Below are 18,071 nucleotides of genomic sequence, written 5' to 3'. Positions count from 1 at the left end.
TTAAAGAATTTTTACATAATCACCTGCATTGTAATTGATCAGATTTTACATATTATATTGCCAAAACTGCAGTGTAGATGCCATTTTGACATACTGAAGGATTGTAAAATAACTTGCTGTTCAGTTTAGCAAAAGCTGCTACACTTTGTTAGAACACTTCTATAAAATGTTTTCTCCACATTACAGTAACATACCAGAACCAAAATAACCTGTGTGTGTATGTATAATACACAAACATGCACTCTAAATTCATAGACCCATTGATTAGTCAGCTAAAGCTTAAGTAATATACCAATTAAATGTAATACTTGGAGTTCTGATCATAACAAACTGAGATTTTCATTTAGTTTTTTTCAGAAAATTGGGGTTAATGTAGAAATTGAATAATCATGGTGCTCTAGATTTCTTGTAATCTTAATCCAGCATTTCTGATTATTTCTCAAGATGGTGTGCTTGCTTATTCTTTCAGATTCAGCACATTTTTATAGGTGAATTTGGCAATAATAGCTTTTCTGTTTTATTCTTAGGTATTGCCAAATACAAAAGATGCCTGTTTTGCCTCCGCGGTGGAGTGTTTACAACAGATCAGGTGACCTCTGACTTAGACTCTTTATTGTATTGTCTTTTTAATCATATAGCAGTCAGTAGGACCACTTCAGCTTGGTCACCTGAGAATCATAGCCTTAGTATGTAATGTTTGTAAAACTGAATTGATTAAAGGGTTTTTAAAATTTTGCTCTTCGGCCTTCCTCTTGCTTCCTAAAAGTCGCAGACATTTTCTACTTGATGTTAACTTCTTTATCTCTGATATGTGAATCCTTTGTTCTTCTTCTTGAATGATCTTATCCTCCCCACAGGCAATCTGTATGCTCCTGTGGGATGTGCGACTCCCAGCCTCTAGATATCTCTAAATGCACCACGTGAGGAGCGCAATGCATTGAGGGATTCCTCCTCAGCCAAGCACTCTAGGCGCTTGGCTCTGTGTCTTCTCAGGCTGCCCGCACATAACTGGAGATCTAGGTAGAAGGGTGCACTTGCACCCTTTTACCTTCTACTCAGGTAAAAGCCAGGGTAAAAACCCTAGGCTACCCAGTGGGGCAGTGTCGGGATCACCCATGATTCCAGTGCTTCACACAAGCAGCCTTACCTTGGTGAACAGCTTCAAGTTGTCAGTCCACAAATATATGTGAAGTGGTTGTGGCAGGCTTATTGCAAATGAACTTCAGCATTGAACAAAAGAAAATCACTGGCTAAATGAATATTTCAAGAGTATTAAATTATGAATATACAAAATAAATTATATTTTCTCAAGGCACAGGGAGGTCATCTTCAACACTGGGTTATCGTCCATCACATGCTCTGAGAGACAGGATCCAATAAAATCTTCTGGCAGGCTAGTTCCTGTTAGGTCATGGCTGTCATTCAATCCCCAGCTCCAGTCTTGTCTTGCTCTGGAAGAGAGTGTTCGTAACGAGCTCCATAGCTCTTTGAGATTACCTCAGGTTCTCCCCTCCCCCTCCCTCCCAAGTATCTTTTTTCTCTCGTGTGCAAGGATGGGAAGGGAGTCTTGTTTTTATTTTGCTAAATTGATAGTTTTTTAAATTCATCTAATTGATTCTTTTCTTTAGGACTTAATGCGCACGAAATATGAGTGATGATAAAGGTTCAAGTGACTTTGCATCTTTATTCATTTTATTATTGTAAAAGTTTCCTAGTATATATAATTTGAAGACAAAGTATGCCTTATCTATGTCAATGCTCTCAGAATTGTTACAGGCATCTATTTTGTTTAAGAGGTTAAAGTTGGAGTAATGAAGAAAAGCCCCCTGGTAACCCTCAGGACCTCTTAATGATCTGGATCATGATCCATTGCACTTATAAGAGTGTGATCTGGTTCAAGATCCGTTGATGCCCATAAGAATGGGTTCTGTGCCTGCGCAGGAGCCGAGCGGTAGCCATGTCTGAGCTTGTCGAAGCGCCCAAGCCATGCCCCCACGCTGCAGCATGCCGCTCTGGGCTCCTTGGAGGAGGAGCGGGATATAAATGTAAAAATAAATAAAATAAACAAATAAATTTAAGGCGTGGCTGAGGCGCGAAGTTCCTCAGTTCTTTTCCGACCGCCTTGCGACTCGGACCTACGGTCTGCCGCCTCTTCGTAGGAAAGTTCCTTGTTCTTTCGTTCATCCATCTTGTTTATTGTGGTTTTTGACTCGGACTGGCAATCGGACTTCGTTGGATCTTTGTTTCGGAACGGCTGACGGCGACTCTCTGGCTTCTGACTCGGACTGGCTTTGGACGACTTCTGGCATTCTGACCACGGAACGGCTTTGACTTCAATTATGGCTGAGGAGAAAAAATCATTTAAATGGTGCGAGGGTTGCAAGGCGAAACTACCTTCAAAGCGCCTCCATGACCTTTGTCTGCTGTTCCTTGGAGAGGAGCATAATGTCTCCTCCTGTAAAATATGTCTGTCTTTCTCCAAGCAGACTCGAAAAAACTGAGCGCTTCGCCTTCAAGCGGCTATTTACGATGAGCCCTTCAACTCCAGGCACACCTTGCCCTTCAACGTCTAATGCATGCCCCTTACCTGCGCAAAAGTCTGCAAAATCTTTTTCGACGTCAAGCAGATACAAGTCTTCTGTCATCGAATCCACCAAAAAATCCTTGACATCAGAAAGGTCTTCGACGTCGACACCAGCCCAAAAGTCTTCGGATCCTAGGTCTTCTTCTTCTTCAACCTCTGCTTCCTCGAAGTCATCACATCGCTCCGAGGGGCGAGCTAAGACTGGTAAACGTCAAAACGAAGACTGCTCCCCTCCACGAGAGGGCAAACGTCGAAAGGATCAAGAAAAGCAAGTCCGTACACCATCCCCTTCTTCGGCGCAGCCTTCTACATCATCTCGCCCTTCTTCAATTTCGGCGCCCTCAACGTCGAAAGAATCCACCTTGTTGTCACTGCCTCCTAAACCAGTGGCCGCCGCCTGGACATCGATAATTGTTGACGCTGACGAGCCCTCAGTACCGTACCTTTCTGGGGAAGTTACCGCATCGACCTCCATTAAGATCGACGCCGATCAACCCATGACTGCTGCTCCTCAGTCGGTACTGGTGACGTTCAATACCGACCCAACTTCGAATGTTCGTCCCTCATCGCCAACACCGATTTCGATGCTGACGGCAAGTGCTCTCTCTCCAGCCCCAACACCTTTAGCATCCTCGGCCTTTCCTTCAACGCTGCACATTACCGTGCATGTGCCCTCCGCACTACATACTCCGGTCCTCTCTGCCTCTACTCAAGTTACCCCTAGGTATCGAGCGCCGTTACCAACCTTTCAAGTTATCGATGTCGACGCCAAGGAATCTCTCCCAACAGCGACTCGTTCCCTCCTTTCACTACTGTACTCGACATAGAGTACTCACTCGACATTTACTGGCTTTCCATCCACAGAACTGGATCCAACTCAACCTGGAGTGCCCTCTATGCCACTACTTTCCGCTCCACTGTCACCCAGCCATCTTTGTCCTTCGACTCCCTGGCATTCTTGTTGGTACCGCCACCCATCCCTGGGCACCACTTCTCCTGCTGGCCCGTATGGGGATGAGAGTGATAGGCCTTGGAGGCCCTTTACACCGGCCTGACCCTCCTCTTCAGTCAGGTTGGTAGCTACTCAAACTTCTCCACCAGCTGTTGCCCAGCAGGCTTCCCAGACCTTGACAGTGCCCCATTGCTCAGAGTCTACTCAGACATCAACACTGGTCCTCTTGGTCACGTCAGCCACTCAGACTACCCCTCGCCCGGCCAAGGACAACCGTTCACCACCTGCTTCGCCTTCAGAGCATTACAGGATTTTGAATCTGACCCAGAAGATAATTCAGTTGTAGAACCACCTACGGATGTGGCTCCAGTGACTTACGTCTCTCCTAATGATGAACTCAAAGCCTATCACAAGCAAATTCGCGCTATGGCGGATGCTCTGGGGTTAGACATCCGGTCGCAGTTAGCCACCATTGACGATCCAGTGTATAATTTTATGCTGAAATCACAGTCCACAGCTCCTGTGGCCCTACCTATGTTATCTTTCATCACTAGGGCAGCCAAGTGTGCTTGGGAGATATTGCACACCTCCACTCCAACCTCAAAAAAGTTGGAAAATCTTTACAGAGTTCAGGAAAAGGACAATGGCTACCTTTTAAAACACCTAGCGCCTAACTCCCTGGTGGTCGATTGCACCACGGCATCCAAAACCGGCAGAAGATATACAGTTCCACCGGACAAGGAGGGTAGGAAATTAGACCTCCTAGGAAGGAAGATTTATTCAACTTCTTGCCTATCTATCGAAGTGGCAAATTACACAGCCTGCACAGCTAAATACGCGCATGGCCTTTGGGAGCTGTTGGAAAGCAACCTAGACTCACTCTCCTTTGATGATTTTAATACCAAGTTTCGCCAAACCCTAGAGAACTCAGGGGACCTGACCCGCAGACAACTCAGCATTGCCAAGCATTTGGCAGAAAGTGAGTCATGGGCAATGACAGCTGCCGTTACATTAAGGAGACACGCCTGGTTAAGATCAACAGACCTCCAGTTTGACATGAGGGAGAAGATAGAAGGCCTGCCCTTTGATGGCTCCAGTCTCTTTAGTGAGACAACCGATTCGACCATGGAGCAACTGAAGAAATCAAAGTTTACGGCTAAGACCTTCACTTCACATCCGTCCACCTCTACATCCTCAGCAACTTACCGTAGCAATTATGGCAAGTTCCGCTCCTTGTATAAAAATCAGGATAGATGTGATTTCAGGAAACCCTACTCTACTTACCAGCGCCACCCTTACTATCAGTAAAAGAAGGCTCCTCAATCCCAGCGCACAAAGTCTCAGGACTCTCAGAAGCGTCTTTGAGACCGATCACCGCCCATCGACACCTTTCGACTCACCAGCACCTCACACACCCCTTCTCCCACCAGCGGGGGCTCTAACATCTGCCTTGATGGGTGGTCCCGGCCTTCCATCTCAGCCGATTATCAGGCTGGCAAGTCATGCCCCCGCATGGCACCACATAACATCGATCGATGGGTCCTGAAGATTGTAACCACTGGTTATGCCATCGAATTCAAGACCCTTCCGTTATTCCTAGGGGTGAAACTCATGCCTCCTTCAGACACGCTACAGCTAGAGGTGAGGGAACTACTGCAGAAAGGGGCTATCTCCCCAGTGTCATGGGGAGACAGGCGGGAGGGGTTCTATTCACGTTATTTCCAGATCCCCAAGAGGGATGGAGGCATTCAGCCGATTATGGACCTCCGCCGCATGAACAAGTTCATCTGCGTCAGGAAATTCTGTATGATGGCGTTGCAACAGATCCTTCCACTGCTCCAAGGAGAAAAGTGGCTTGCAACGCTGGACTTAAAGGATGCCTATTTTCATATCAGTATAAGGCCCTGTCATCGCAAGTACCTGCGGTTCACAATCGGTACCCAAGTGTTTCAATACAATGTGTTGCCCTTCGGACTGTCCACCGCACCGTGAGTTTGTACAAAATGCATGGAGGTAGTTATTGCTCATCTGCGAACCAGGGGGGGTATCAGTCTATCCTTACCTGGATGACTAGCTCCTGACTGCAAGAGACAGAAGCGAGTTACGTTTGGACATCCAATATGTAGTGAGCCTACTCCATGACTTGGGCATCGAGATAAATTGGAAGAAATCACATCTGGATCCTCAACCGGTGACTTCCTATATAGGGGCGATCCTGGATACGGTACAGCAGAAAGCGTTCCTACCAGAGGACAGATTTGCTTGCATTCAGGATTTGGTCTCCCAATTCCATCACCAACCTCTGCAACCAGCCCGCTCAGTGCAGTGTTTGCTAGGCCTGATGGTGTCCTGCAACACAGTAATCCACTATGCACGACTAAAAATGCGGAAGCTTCAGCTCTGGTTCCTGTCTGTTTTTCATCCTGCCAGGGACAACCAGACCAAACGCTTATTACTTCCGCCACAAGTCCTTCAATCGCTTTCTTGGTGGGCAACTCGCAGGAACCTGCCCAGTGGAGTCCCCTTCCAGGCTCCTTCGCCTATGATATGGATGGCTACAGATGGCTCCCTGAAGGGCTGGGGAGCCAATTGCAATGACCACAAGATCCAAGGGAGGTGGTCCTCACAGTGGGCCCAGTTGCACATCAATTTCCTCGAACTTCTGGCTGTCTTCCAGGCCCTACAGGCCTTCCTACCAATCCTTCATGGCAAAGTTGTCCAGATTCACCTCGACAACACGACGGCACAAGCTTATATAAATCGCCAAGGGGGGGACAGTGTCCCTCAGCCTCTGCGCCCTCAGCGTACAGTTGTGGCACTGGTGTATTCAGCACCGGATTTATCCAATAGCCGTGCACATCAAGAGCCCGGACAACATCTTGGCGGACGACCTCAGCCGGGTTTTCCTGCAAGACTGCCAGCACGAGTGGGTGCTCCAGATGGAAGCTGTGACTCCAACCTTTGGATGAAATCCACCATGGACCTCTTTGCTTGCTCCGAAAATGTAAAATGCAGTCGCTTCTGCTCAAGGGCGGGTCACGACCCCCAATCCCTCGGGGACGCTTTTCAACTAAACTGGTCGCTGGAGACTCCTTACATATTTCCTCCTCTCCCATTAATACCCAGAGTGGTAGCTCGCCTACTGGCCAATCCTACCAACTGCATCCTAGTGACTCCTTGGTGGCCAAGACAGTCCTGGTTTCCACAGCTACGCAGACTGGCAGGGAACTGCTGTGAACACCTTCCTCGCTGGCGAGATCTACTCACTCAAGACGGGGGCTGCATTCTGCACTCAGACATCCAAACCCTCCACCTGACCGTGTGGCAGATGCTCTGTTGAATCATATTCTGCTCAATCGACGAAAGGAATCCACACACCTAAATTATCAGAACAAATGGTGTCGATTTAAAGTCTACGCCCGCACCAAAGGATTCCTTCTGAAACATGCTTCAGTTTGTGAAGTTCTACGGTACCTCACCACTCTGAAAACAAAGGGTCTGGCTAATGTGTCCTTAAAGGTCCATCTGGCCGCCTTGTCTTCTTTCCATCCCGGATGCGATGGGAGTACATTATTTCCGCACCCCTTGAGCAAAGCCTTCCTAAAAGGCCTCTCACGAGTCTACCTTCCAATCAAGTCTCCAGTAGAACCGTGGAGCCTCTCATTGATCCTGTCTTCGTTGACCCAGGCTCCTTTTGAACCCATGGCCACCTCCTCACTGAAACTCATATCTTGGAAGACAGCCTTCTTAATTGCCATGACTACTGCCAGGCGTGTGAGTGAGCTCACGGCCCTCAAGGTTGACTCCCCTTAAACGATCTTTTACCCAGATAAAGTCTGCGTGCATCTGGACCCCTCGTTCTTTCTTAAAGTTGTATCCAAGTTCCACTTAAATCAGGAAATCATCTTACCTACCTTCTTCAGGAATCCTACTTCGGCACTTGAGCAATCGCTGCATGCCCTGGATGTGCGCTGTGCCCTCCTGTACTACATGAACTGCACAAAGCCGTTTAGGCTATCTACCCGACTTTTCGTATCCTACAAAGGACCAACGAGAGGGTCCCCAATCTTGAGACAAAGGATGTCAAGATGGTTGGTGGAGCTCATTCTGCTGGCTTACCATCTGCAAAATAAACCACATCCACAAGCTATTAAAGCCCACTCAATCAGGGCTCATGGTTCTTCTGCTGCACACCTTTCTGGGGTCTCCTTTGAGGACATCTGTAGGGCTGCTACCTGGTCCTCAGAATGCCCCTTTGTAAAGCACTACGCCATAGATGTACATTCCGCTGCAGAGGCTACTTTCGGGAGAAGTGTTTTAAAACAGGTGTTGCATTAGCCACTACTGCTCCCTCCTCCTAGTGGAGCTTGCTAAACACCCATTCTTATGGACGTCGATGGGTCTCGAACCAGATAGACAGGTTGCTTACCTGTAACTGATGATCTGGTAGAGATCCATCGATATCCATAAGACCCTCCCGTCCTCTCCTCTGCAGCAGGGTGGCCAGAACCTAAGGGGTATATCCGTGAGTCAAATGGGCTGTAACCCAAAATTTGGCTTTTAAAAAAGCCAAATCTGGCAACAGAGCTCTGCAGTAGTAATGCGTCTATGTGCGTTCAGGTGTGTAGCCTCCTTCTGTTCACTTGGACTCTCATTTACGTCACGGATGAACTTACCTGATAGATGATCATCCTCCGCGGTGGTCGTCCAAGAACTGAGGGACTTCACGCCTCAGCCACACCTTAAATAGCACGCTGCAGCATGGGGGCATGGCTTGGGCGCTTCAACAAGCTCAGTCATGGCTCCTGCTTGGCTCCTGCGCAGGCGCAGAACTCATTCTTATGGATATCGACAGATCTCTACCAGATCATCAGTTACAGGTAAGCAACCTGTCTTTCTGTGCCTGCGTGGGACCATTCGGGCAGAATTGATTAGCTCCTTGAAGCGCTTAGCCCCGCCCCCTGCATGTGGTGTACTTCCTTCGTTATTTTTTCTTCTTTCCTCAATACTAAGACCGTGCATCTCTTTTAGCTTTCATTGATGTGGTGTATGTTTTATTATCTCACAGATCTAAAATGATTAAGGACAGCTGACTCAGTCTGCAGAACAGAAGAGAATGTGTCTTAATTTTGTCCTCTCTTTGTCTCTCTCTCTCCCTCTCCCCTGAATAGTACAACTTTTACACCTGCTGACAAACTTAAAGTGATCCAGCAGACCTTTGAGGAGATATCCCAGAATGTTCTTGAATCTCTCCATGAAGATTTTCTTTGGTCCATGGATGATTTATTTCCTGTTTTTCTGTATGTGGTCCTACGTGCTAGGTGGGCAACCTTAAAATTTTAAAGTATATTGAATTCTCTAATTGGTGATCAAATAAATATATTCCAGATTGATGATCAGAGAAATTATTCCAGAAGAATCCTGGATTGAATTGTATTAAAGCAGCAAGGACACTATTGTTAGGATAGGTCTCTCTGTTTAATTTAAAAGGTGGGGAAAGAGAGAAGAAGTGTGCCAGGTAAGCAAAGCAGTGTAGGATTAAAAGAATAAATGTAATACCATAACAAAATATAGCAGATCAAAACAGTGGTTAAAACAGTGCAAAAAGTTATTTCTGAAAGGCTTGGGAGAATAAAAAGATATTCACCTGTTATCTAGGGACAATAGTATAGGTACCAAGCATGCCTCCCTGGGGAAATTATTTTGCATGCAGGGTTCCATACTGAAGCAGGGGCAAAGCTATAATTGAGCGAACGCATGAGAAGATCACACACACCGCCTCCCTCCCCTCTTCTCCCCAGCTGGACAGTAATTCCTACTGATGCTGCAGTCCTACCAGCTTACTGCCCGATCCCCAGAGGTGTGCGGCCCTTTCCAGATTAGACCTGCAACGGGGTCAGGACGTATCTCGGAAGTGTGCTTCCACACTTCCTGTGTTGTTACACTGCAGTCCCTACACCGACAGCAGGGTGCTGTTCACATTTCCAATGCCTTGTTTCAAATTTAATCACTGCGATATAGAGTGAGGACGTCGTATATCCAGCGTAAAAAAGGTGTTGATTTTTCGGGTTGTAAGTTTTCGCGAGACTGCTCCCCCTGCAGGTTTTACGTTTTGAATATGATTTGCTGGAACGAGGCATCTAGCCGCTTTTGAGCAGCTAATCTGGAAAGCACCTCACAGCCTGCTGCTGCTGCTTAGCTGTCTCTAGGTTCTGACCCTGAGACGGCTGGAAATGAGGGTGCCTTGGAGGCAGAACGTGCTGGAGTGCGGTACGTGGGGCGTAGCGGGGGTCACAGCCACTAGGGTAGTGCCCGGTCACCACCAGGGAACTGCACTACCTCCAGGGTAGGAAGCGTGGTGGTGGGAGGGGGAGGCTGCCCATGAGCACATAGTCGCTACGCCCCTGAACTGGAGATATACCCTTGCTTGAGCTTCAGTTATCTAGCTACTCATGCTTGTTTTGTATTTTTTAGTGGATAGGTGTGCAGTGCTGAAAGTAAAAGGAGCTAGATGAGTGTTCCAGCAGAAGACTGCAAATGGAATGGAACTTCACTAGATGATATGGACATGGGAAGGAGGCGGCAGGATTTCACTTGTCACTAATGAGCACACGCCACATTTACTTGTTGTAAAGGGATGTTGCATGTGTATTTTGCTTTTAAAAAAACTAATCATGCAGATAAGCTGTACAAGTCAAATTTGGAGCAGCCTGCATGTAGTAATTAGCATAGTAAGGGAAGCAGTCTTTGCAGACACTAAACCATACTTTTGTTATATAATTGTAAAGTCAAACTTTGGCTTTTTACAGTTTGAGGCTACAGTGTTTCTAGAGAGACAGCCACATGCTGACAGTTTGCCACACACATTTGTTAGTATATCAAAATGCACATTATCTTTATATATTATTTATTTTTGCATTTATATCCCACTTTTCCTCCAAGAAGCCCAGAGTGGTGTACATGGTTTGTTTATCCTCACAACAACCCTGAACTTGGACCTCCCCAGTCCTAGTCCAATACTCTAACTGCTACACCACATTGGCTGTAATGTGTCTATATTAGTGGGGGAACAGTGTAGCTGGTAACACATAGAGATACATTAACCTAACCTTCAAAGGCGGAAATGCCAGAAGAATCTTCATATTTGATAATATAAAGAAGCATTGCTCCAGTGCTATTTAATCCCAAGTAATATGGAGAATTGTGCTTCCCACCTCTCCCCCCTCCCTCTCATCAAGGTCGTGTGAGAGTTTGGTTGGTTGAATTAAACATATGTTTTCTCTTGTGCAGGATAAGGAATTTGGGGTCTGAAGTGCACTTGATCGAGGACCTCATGGATCCCTATCTCCAGCATGGGGAACAAGGAATTATGTTCACTACTCTAAAGGCAAGCCTTAAATAATCACATATATTGCTTCTAAAATACTAGTTGTCCATATTTTTTGATATGTAACTGTGTTTTATATAGAGAGCTAGTTAAACTTTCATCCAAATATCTTGCTAGCTTTGGTAGCAAATACAAGGTCCACAGATTTTAATCCATATCTGTCTATCTATCTGTTTGTTTGTCTGTCTGTCTGTCTATCTATCTATCTCTAAAACAAAAGAAACAGCAGTAACCCATATAGCCCCTACCTTGGAAACTTGAAAGCCGCAAACCTGTGTTAAAATAACTCATTCACAAAAGCCTAAAGGAAGTTAATGCATTACACTGACATTTTTCAAACTTGAAAATATCATTTCTAGTTTACTAGTATTACAGATGGGGAAAATAATATAGTTCTTTGTAAAAGGGACCAGATCATAAGATTAATCGTGTGAAATGACTTTTGCACAATACTACTCATCAGAGGAGAACTTATCAAGCAAAACCTCTGCATGCCAAATATTGGAAGGGAAGGAGAAAATGGAAGTCCTGTTATCTGTTTTCACTGAAATTAATTTCACAGAAATTAATAACAGGAAGTCCTTTTATCTGTTTCACAGAAATTAATGCTTTAAGCTAAACTTGATTTTTGTTTATATTCAGGCGTGTTATTACCAGATTCAACATGAAAAGCTCACCTAAGCCAATAGCTTGAATATGGAAGACTTCTGAAGAGAGCTTTATCCTTCATTTCTAAAGTGATATTTAAGAAGAAGAGTAGATCATCATGCTGTGGGTGTCATACCTGGACCTCCTTTTAAGGACAGAAAAACCAAAGCCCTAAAACCAACTGAAAAGAGAGAGGATGGAAGAAACAAAAGATTTGCAGGATAGCTGCAATTTGAAAAGAAAAAAAACTTTTCAAAATGGCAAGGTTGATTTGCGTAGCATGGCATCTGTTTGGAAATTGTATAAAAGCAGTAGGATGTACTGCTTCTTAAATGGAAGAGGGTGCCAACTTTATGCTTTTTGAAGGACTGAAATGCACTATAGAACCACTCAGTGTCTTTCTCAATTAAACTGCCTAGGTTTGTGTCTTACTAAGAAAAAGTTTGCCATAAATAGCCTGCTGCACGTTCTGACTCAAAACGGTCTCTGGAATCAATTTTGAAAGTAGGGTTACAGAGAGCAACCACAAGAGTTGCTGTGGTAACGATCAAAATTTGATGAACTTGCTACTTCCATAGTGGTAAGAATATAGAAACTGACACTTTGTTTGCTAACTGTTTAACTTAAAGGCAATGGTCAATGTGAATTTCAGCACTGAATTTGTATTTAATATGTTTACAGAACTCATGGTTCTCATGCTTCTGAGTCTTGGAAACTCAAGACTCGAGATGAACAAAAAATACAAGTTGTTGATAGAACAGTTTTCCTTGTGTGAAGTCTAGGTCTCACAAAGGTGAGAAGGTCTGAATTAAAGAGTATGCGAAGTCAAAATTCAGATATTGGCTTTCTACACTGAGACCCCATCATAAGCTATGCCTAGCTGTCAAGAAGAAAACCTTTTAATGCTATTTTTGTCAAAGTATTGTAAACAAACAAAGCTTTCTTATTGTTCTTGTGTATCCTCTTGTGACCTTTTCCTTGGTTTATATGGATAATGTTAGTTGATGTCTTGGATAAAACAGGTGCTGTTGTTCTTTACTATGTCTTCACAAATGAGTGGAAAATATAGAAAAAAATTATTATTTTTTGGCTAAAGTTAACTTGAGTTAGTCAGTGCAAATCACTTCTGGATATCTGAATCATGGCTTGTGTGTAGCTCCTTTATTTAAAAGAAATTATTGCTGGGAGCTGTGACTATAAATGGAACTGTTTTTATAATAAATAATATTGCTAACACTGTGATTATTTTGTGGAAATCAATACAGATCGCATTTTGATGCAGTTCTCTAATCATTTTGAGGAGGAATTAATATTTGTCTTAAAATGATGTTTCATTTTAACTCTGTTATTGGAAAGGCTTCTATTGCTGATTTAAATGATTTACCGGGTTAAATAACCCATTTCATTCAGAATATCTCTGGAGTCATTTTAATGAGAAGTGTTGGGAGAGGGAGAGGTAAGCGATGGTGGCAGGGAACATAAGGCCAACAGATAGGCCAGCGATCAGATAGGCGGGCAGGTGGGGAGAGAAAGCGGTGGCGGCTAGGGAGGGCGAGAAAGTGGGGGGGGGGCGGGGAGAAAGCGGTGGGCGGCCGGAAAAAGTGGCTGGCCAGGCAGCCGGCTAGAGATTAAAAAAACATGGGAGGAGTGGGGAGAGCTGAGAACGAGAGGAGGGTCAGCTAGTTATATGATTATTCTATCAAAAGTAAAATTGATGAATAGGGAAGAGATTGATCCAATCAATATTCTGAGTAATTATCAAGTTCAGAAACTTGTTGAACTAACCATCCCTGCAGAGATCCATGGTCCCTCACAACTGGGTCTTCTGCATCTGTGCAGTAGGCCCACGGAAGAATATTTAGCTCCATTTAGGCGCTCTGGCCCTTTAAGGTGTAGTGCTATCAAAGCCTTCAAAGGGTACCTATAGAACTGGCAGGAGAGTGTTTCCCTCTTCAGTTCCTGAAATGGCCACTGCAAAGAGACTGACAACATCCAGAGGTAAAAGAAGATGGCAAGAATCACAGCAGCACAGGTGTGTAAAAAAGCTAGCAGAGGGAACAGCCGGGTGAGTGTCGTGAGTGACCATGGAGCCCCACAAAGATAATAAATTACAGGTAAGCAACCTGTTTATCTCTGTAGGGATCCATGGTCCCTCACAACTGAGTGAGTGACTAGCTCCCATAAAGAGGAGGAGGGTGCTAGCAGTTACAGTACTTTCTTTAAGACCACCCAACCAAAACTAGCCTCTGAAGCAAATCGCAAGTCCACAGCATAGTGTCGGACAAAGGGCAGGTCCGAGGACCAGGTAGCAGCCCTGCAGATGTCCTTCATACTGATGCCGGACGTGGGCAGCTGAGATAGCCATGGACCTAGTAGAATGTGCCCTGATCTTGGAAGGCAGCTGAACATCTTACTTCTTGTAACAAAAGAAGATCAGCTGAACTAGCCAGTTGGACAATCTTTGTCTTGAAATGGCTAAACCTTGACTAGTCCCTGCATAGGAGATGAATAGTTTGCTTGATTGCTGAATGCCTTTGTGTGGTCCAGGAAGTAAAGGAGACACCTTTGAATGTCCAGGGCATGTATAGAACATTCAAGGGGTGTGGAAGTGTCAAAGAAAAAGTAGGTAGCACAATGTCCTGGTTGATATGAAAGTCTGATACAACTTTAGGACAGAAATTAGGTTCTGGATGGAGGATAATCTTGTCCAGATAGAATTTGGTATAAGGTAAATCTGCCTGTAGCGCTGCGGGTTCACTGACCCGCCTCGCAGAAGACCAAGTTGAGTGAGCATGAATCCCCACAGAGATCATGTTACAGGTAAGCAACCTGTTTTTTCATTCAGTTTCTTTCAAAAACCAAATCCAAACTCTTCCATTGTTTGACAGAGAGATTGAAAGCCAGATGTGCATGTAGAAAAGCAGAGCATGACCTAAACTGTACCTTAAAGGGGAATACTGTTTACACTTGGTTATTAGATGAACTCTCTTGCTCCTGTTAGTATAGAACCATGCATTTCTCTTTCTACAAGACATTGTCACCTTACATGTTCTGCTTGGTCACAAGCTGCTTGATTCAGCTTTCTGAAATCCAGAATTTTGCTCACATTTTTCAAGATCACTGAAATGCTACCTTTAAAACAGTAGAGGGAGAAAAGACTAGAACTTCATTAACTTGAAATTAGAATTGGATAGCTTAATTAAGAATAAGAACAGCTCTGTTGGATCAGGCCTATGGCCCATGTAGTACAACATCCTGTTCACACACTGACCCAGCAGATGCCTCTGAGAAGCCCACAGACAAGAGGGAAGGCATGCCCTCTCTCTTGCTGTTGCTTCTCTGCAACTGGTATTCAGAGGCATCTTGCCTCTGAGGCTGGGGGTGGCCCATAGCCACCAACTAGTAGCCATTACATAGGAAACTGCCATTTACTGAGTCAGGCCAGTGGTCCATCTAGCTCAATATTGCCTACACAGACTGGCAGTGGCTTCACCAAGGTTGCAAGGAAGACACCAGGGACTCAGTGGATGCTCTGAACTGGGGCTTGGAGGCTGTTCTGGACTGGATGCGGGCGAACAAGCTGAAACTTAATCCAGATAAGACAGAAGTGCTCCAGGTTGGTAGAAACAATCATCGAAGTAATGAAGTAAATCTGGTCTTGGATGGGGTCACACTGCCTCTGAAAGACGTTCTGCAGCTTGGGGGTGCTTCTGGACCCAACATTGTCCTTGGAGGTGCAGGTGGTGGCAGTGTGCAGAAGCACCTTTTATCAACTATGGCTAGTACGTCAGCTTAGACCCTATCTGGAGAAGTAGGACCTGAACTTAAGTCACTCATGCATTGGTAACATCCAGATTGGACTACTGCAATGTGCTCTAAGTGGGGCTGCCCTTGAAGACTGTTCGGAAGCTTCTGTTGGTCCAGAATGCCTCATCAAGGAAGCTCATGGGCGCAAATCACTTCATGAGTATCACACCCATCCTGCGGCAGCTTCATTGGTTACTAGTCTGCTTCTGGGTTAGATTCAAGGTGCTGGCCTTTACCTTTAAAGCTCTGCACGGCTTGGGGCCAGGGTACCTGTCACACCGCATTCGCCCATATGAACCTGTCAGGGCTCTCTGTTCATCGTCTCAGGCCCTGCTCATGACCCCGCCACTAACAGAGATCCGGTTGGCGGGGACAAGAGACAGGGCTTTTTCAGTTGTGGCCCCTCGGCTTTGGAATGCTCTCCCCGAAGAGCTTCGCCATGCTCCTTCCCTCAGAGTTTTTAAATAACAACTAAAAACATATCTTTTTAAAGAGACTTTTAATGCCCCTTCTGTGGTTATATCTGGTAGGTTCTTTAGTTCTTAGTTTTCATATTTCTCAATTTTTAGCTTTAAAAAATTTTTAATCTGCAATTTAATACTGATTGTGGTTTTTAACCTGACTTTTAACTTGTTCACTTAATTTGGTTAATTTTATTGATTTTATTATATATTGTATCTGTTTTATTGTTGTGAGCCGCCCCGAGCAGTGGAGAGGTGGGGCATAAATATTTTAAATAAATCTCTCTCAGCCCTATCTTGGAGATGCCAGGGAGGGAACTTAGAACCTTCTGCATGCAAGCACACAGGTATCTTACAGTGCTCACACTTCTAGTCTCCCTTTCATATGCAACCAGGGTGGACCCTGCTTAGCAAAGGGGACAATTCATGCTTGCTACCACAAGACCAGCTCTCTGCTCCTCCTGATAACGAATGTATTGTATGAAGAATTTTAATTTGATGTTTTAATAATAGTCACTTATTGTAATGACCTCAAGACCTTACCTAACATTGCTCAACCCTACCTAGCATTGCTGGAAGAAGTGAAGGAGCTGTTGGCAAAAGGGGGCTATCACCCCAAGTGCAGTGGGTGCACAAGCAGAAGGGTTTTTACTCCCGCTACTTTCTGATCCCGAAGAGGGATGGTGGGATTCAGCCCATCATGGTTCTACACCACCTGAACAAATTTGTCCATGTGAGAAAATTCCACATGATCGCATTACAAGAGATCTTGCCTCTGCTATATCAGGAGAACTGGTTTGTAATGCTGGATCTCAAGGACACTTATTTCCACACTGGCATCAGAACACAACACAGGAAATATCTGATATTCACAATAGGAATTCAAATGTACCAGTACACAGTCTTACCATTTGGACTTTCCACCACCCCCAGGGTATTTATCAAATGTATGGATGCAGTGGTGTCAGCCTATCCATGTCTGGACGACTGGCTCCTTACTTCCAGAGACAGAGAAGAGTTACATTTTCAGAAAAAGTATGTTTTATCTCTCCTCCTAGACTTGGGGATCCTAGTCAATTGGAAAAAGTCCAAACTGGAGCCAGTTTGTGTTATCCGCTATATTGGAGCAGTCCTGGACAGAGGCCAGGAAGGCATACTCACCTTGAGAGTGCTTCCAGTGCAACAAGGACCTGGTTCTCCATTTCCAACAACATTCGCCTTAACCGGCCCAATGCATTCAAAGACTCCTGGGACTTATGGCATCCAGCAACACAGTAGTGTGGTATACCAAATTAAAAATGCACAAATTACAACTTTGGTTTCTGTCAGTCTTCCGTTCAAATGTTGACTTGACTTCCAACGCCTGCAACTAATGATTCCAGATCAGATTCTACACTCATTTAACTGGTGGTCAACAGGCAGGAATCTGCTGGAAGGGGTACTTTTTCAGATGCTGGCTCCCTCTGTCTTTTTAACGACGGATGCTTCGCTGTTGGGCTGGGGGCCCCACTGTGGGGAACATCAGATTCAAGGCAAGTGGACCCCTCAACAAGCTGTTTCATATAAATATTTTGGAACTGCTGGCTCTCTTCAAAGCAATGAAAGCCTTCCTGCCATTTCTACAGGGAAGAATTGTACAAGTGCAATTGGACAATACCACTGCCTTGGCCTATATTAATCGGCAGGGAGGGACAGTGTCTCTTTGTGCACTCAGCCTACAACTATGGCACTGGTGCATCAGGCATCAAGTCTACCCAATAGCCAGCCACATAAAGGTCCTAGACCAGTGTTTCTCAACCACCGGTCCCTGGACCGCTGCCGGTCCCCGAAGGCTTGAGTGCCGGTCCCTGACTGGGAGTCAACCCCCCCCCAAACTGAAATCAAGGCACCCACTTCCTCAATTTTGCACATGGCATGGAAGAGGAAGAGTATCACGGAGGCATGGGACCCTTCTTGTGCCTTGCCTCCATGTGCTGCTGAGATCTTCCTACAGCTATCTTATTCCCTATCTTTACAGCTTCAAACTGTATGCGGTGCGGGGGCATGGAGGAAAAAGTATGGCAGTGGGCGCCACTTGAAGGGCTGCTGGTTCTTGCATGCTCATTATTTGCAGCCAAAGGTTGGTTGATTGAAACCCAGCTGCCTGTTGTGGTTGAGGCGCCTTGAGAGGGAACGCTGTTTCCCTCTTGCATCAGTGGGGCTTGCTTGTATGTTGTTTTCATTGGCCCCATG

The 18,071-nt window shown here is 45.3% G+C and overlaps 1 protein-coding gene and 1 long non-coding RNA gene across 8 annotated transcripts in view; one reads left to right on the top strand and one right to left on the bottom strand.

Moving 5' to 3' along the window:
- The window catches only part of ALS2 (alsin Rho guanine nucleotide exchange factor ALS2), a 98,439-nt gene extending 85,626 nt beyond the window's left edge, over nt 1-12,813 (top strand). For all 7 annotated transcript variants that reach the window (XM_053280047.1, XM_053280039.1, XM_053279992.1 and 4 more), the window contains 4 exons: nt 528-589; nt 8,708-8,857; nt 10,827-10,923; nt 11,566-12,813. In XM_053280047.1, the coding sequence (XP_053136022.1) occupies nt 528-589; nt 8,708-8,857; nt 10,827-10,923; nt 11,566-11,604 (348 nt within the window). In that variant the 3' untranslated portion in view covers nt 11,605-12,813. The remainder of the gene's footprint in view (nt 1-527; nt 590-8,707; nt 8,858-10,826; nt 10,924-11,565) is intronic.
- Nucleotides 1-18,071, bottom strand: part of LOC128338160 (uncharacterized) — a 34,771-nt gene that overhangs the window by 11,855 nt on the left and 4,845 nt on the right. The gene's annotated exons all lie outside the window — the stretch shown is intronic.

This window comes from Hemicordylus capensis, chromosome 1, assembly GCF_027244095.1.
Source record: "Hemicordylus capensis ecotype Gifberg chromosome 1, rHemCap1.1.pri, whole genome shotgun sequence".
Classification (NCBI taxonomy): Eukaryota; Metazoa; Chordata; class Lepidosauria; order Squamata; family Cordylidae; genus Hemicordylus; species Hemicordylus capensis.
The sequence above is the reverse complement of the archived record's forward strand: the minus strand, read 5'-3'. Positions and strand labels throughout refer to the sequence as shown.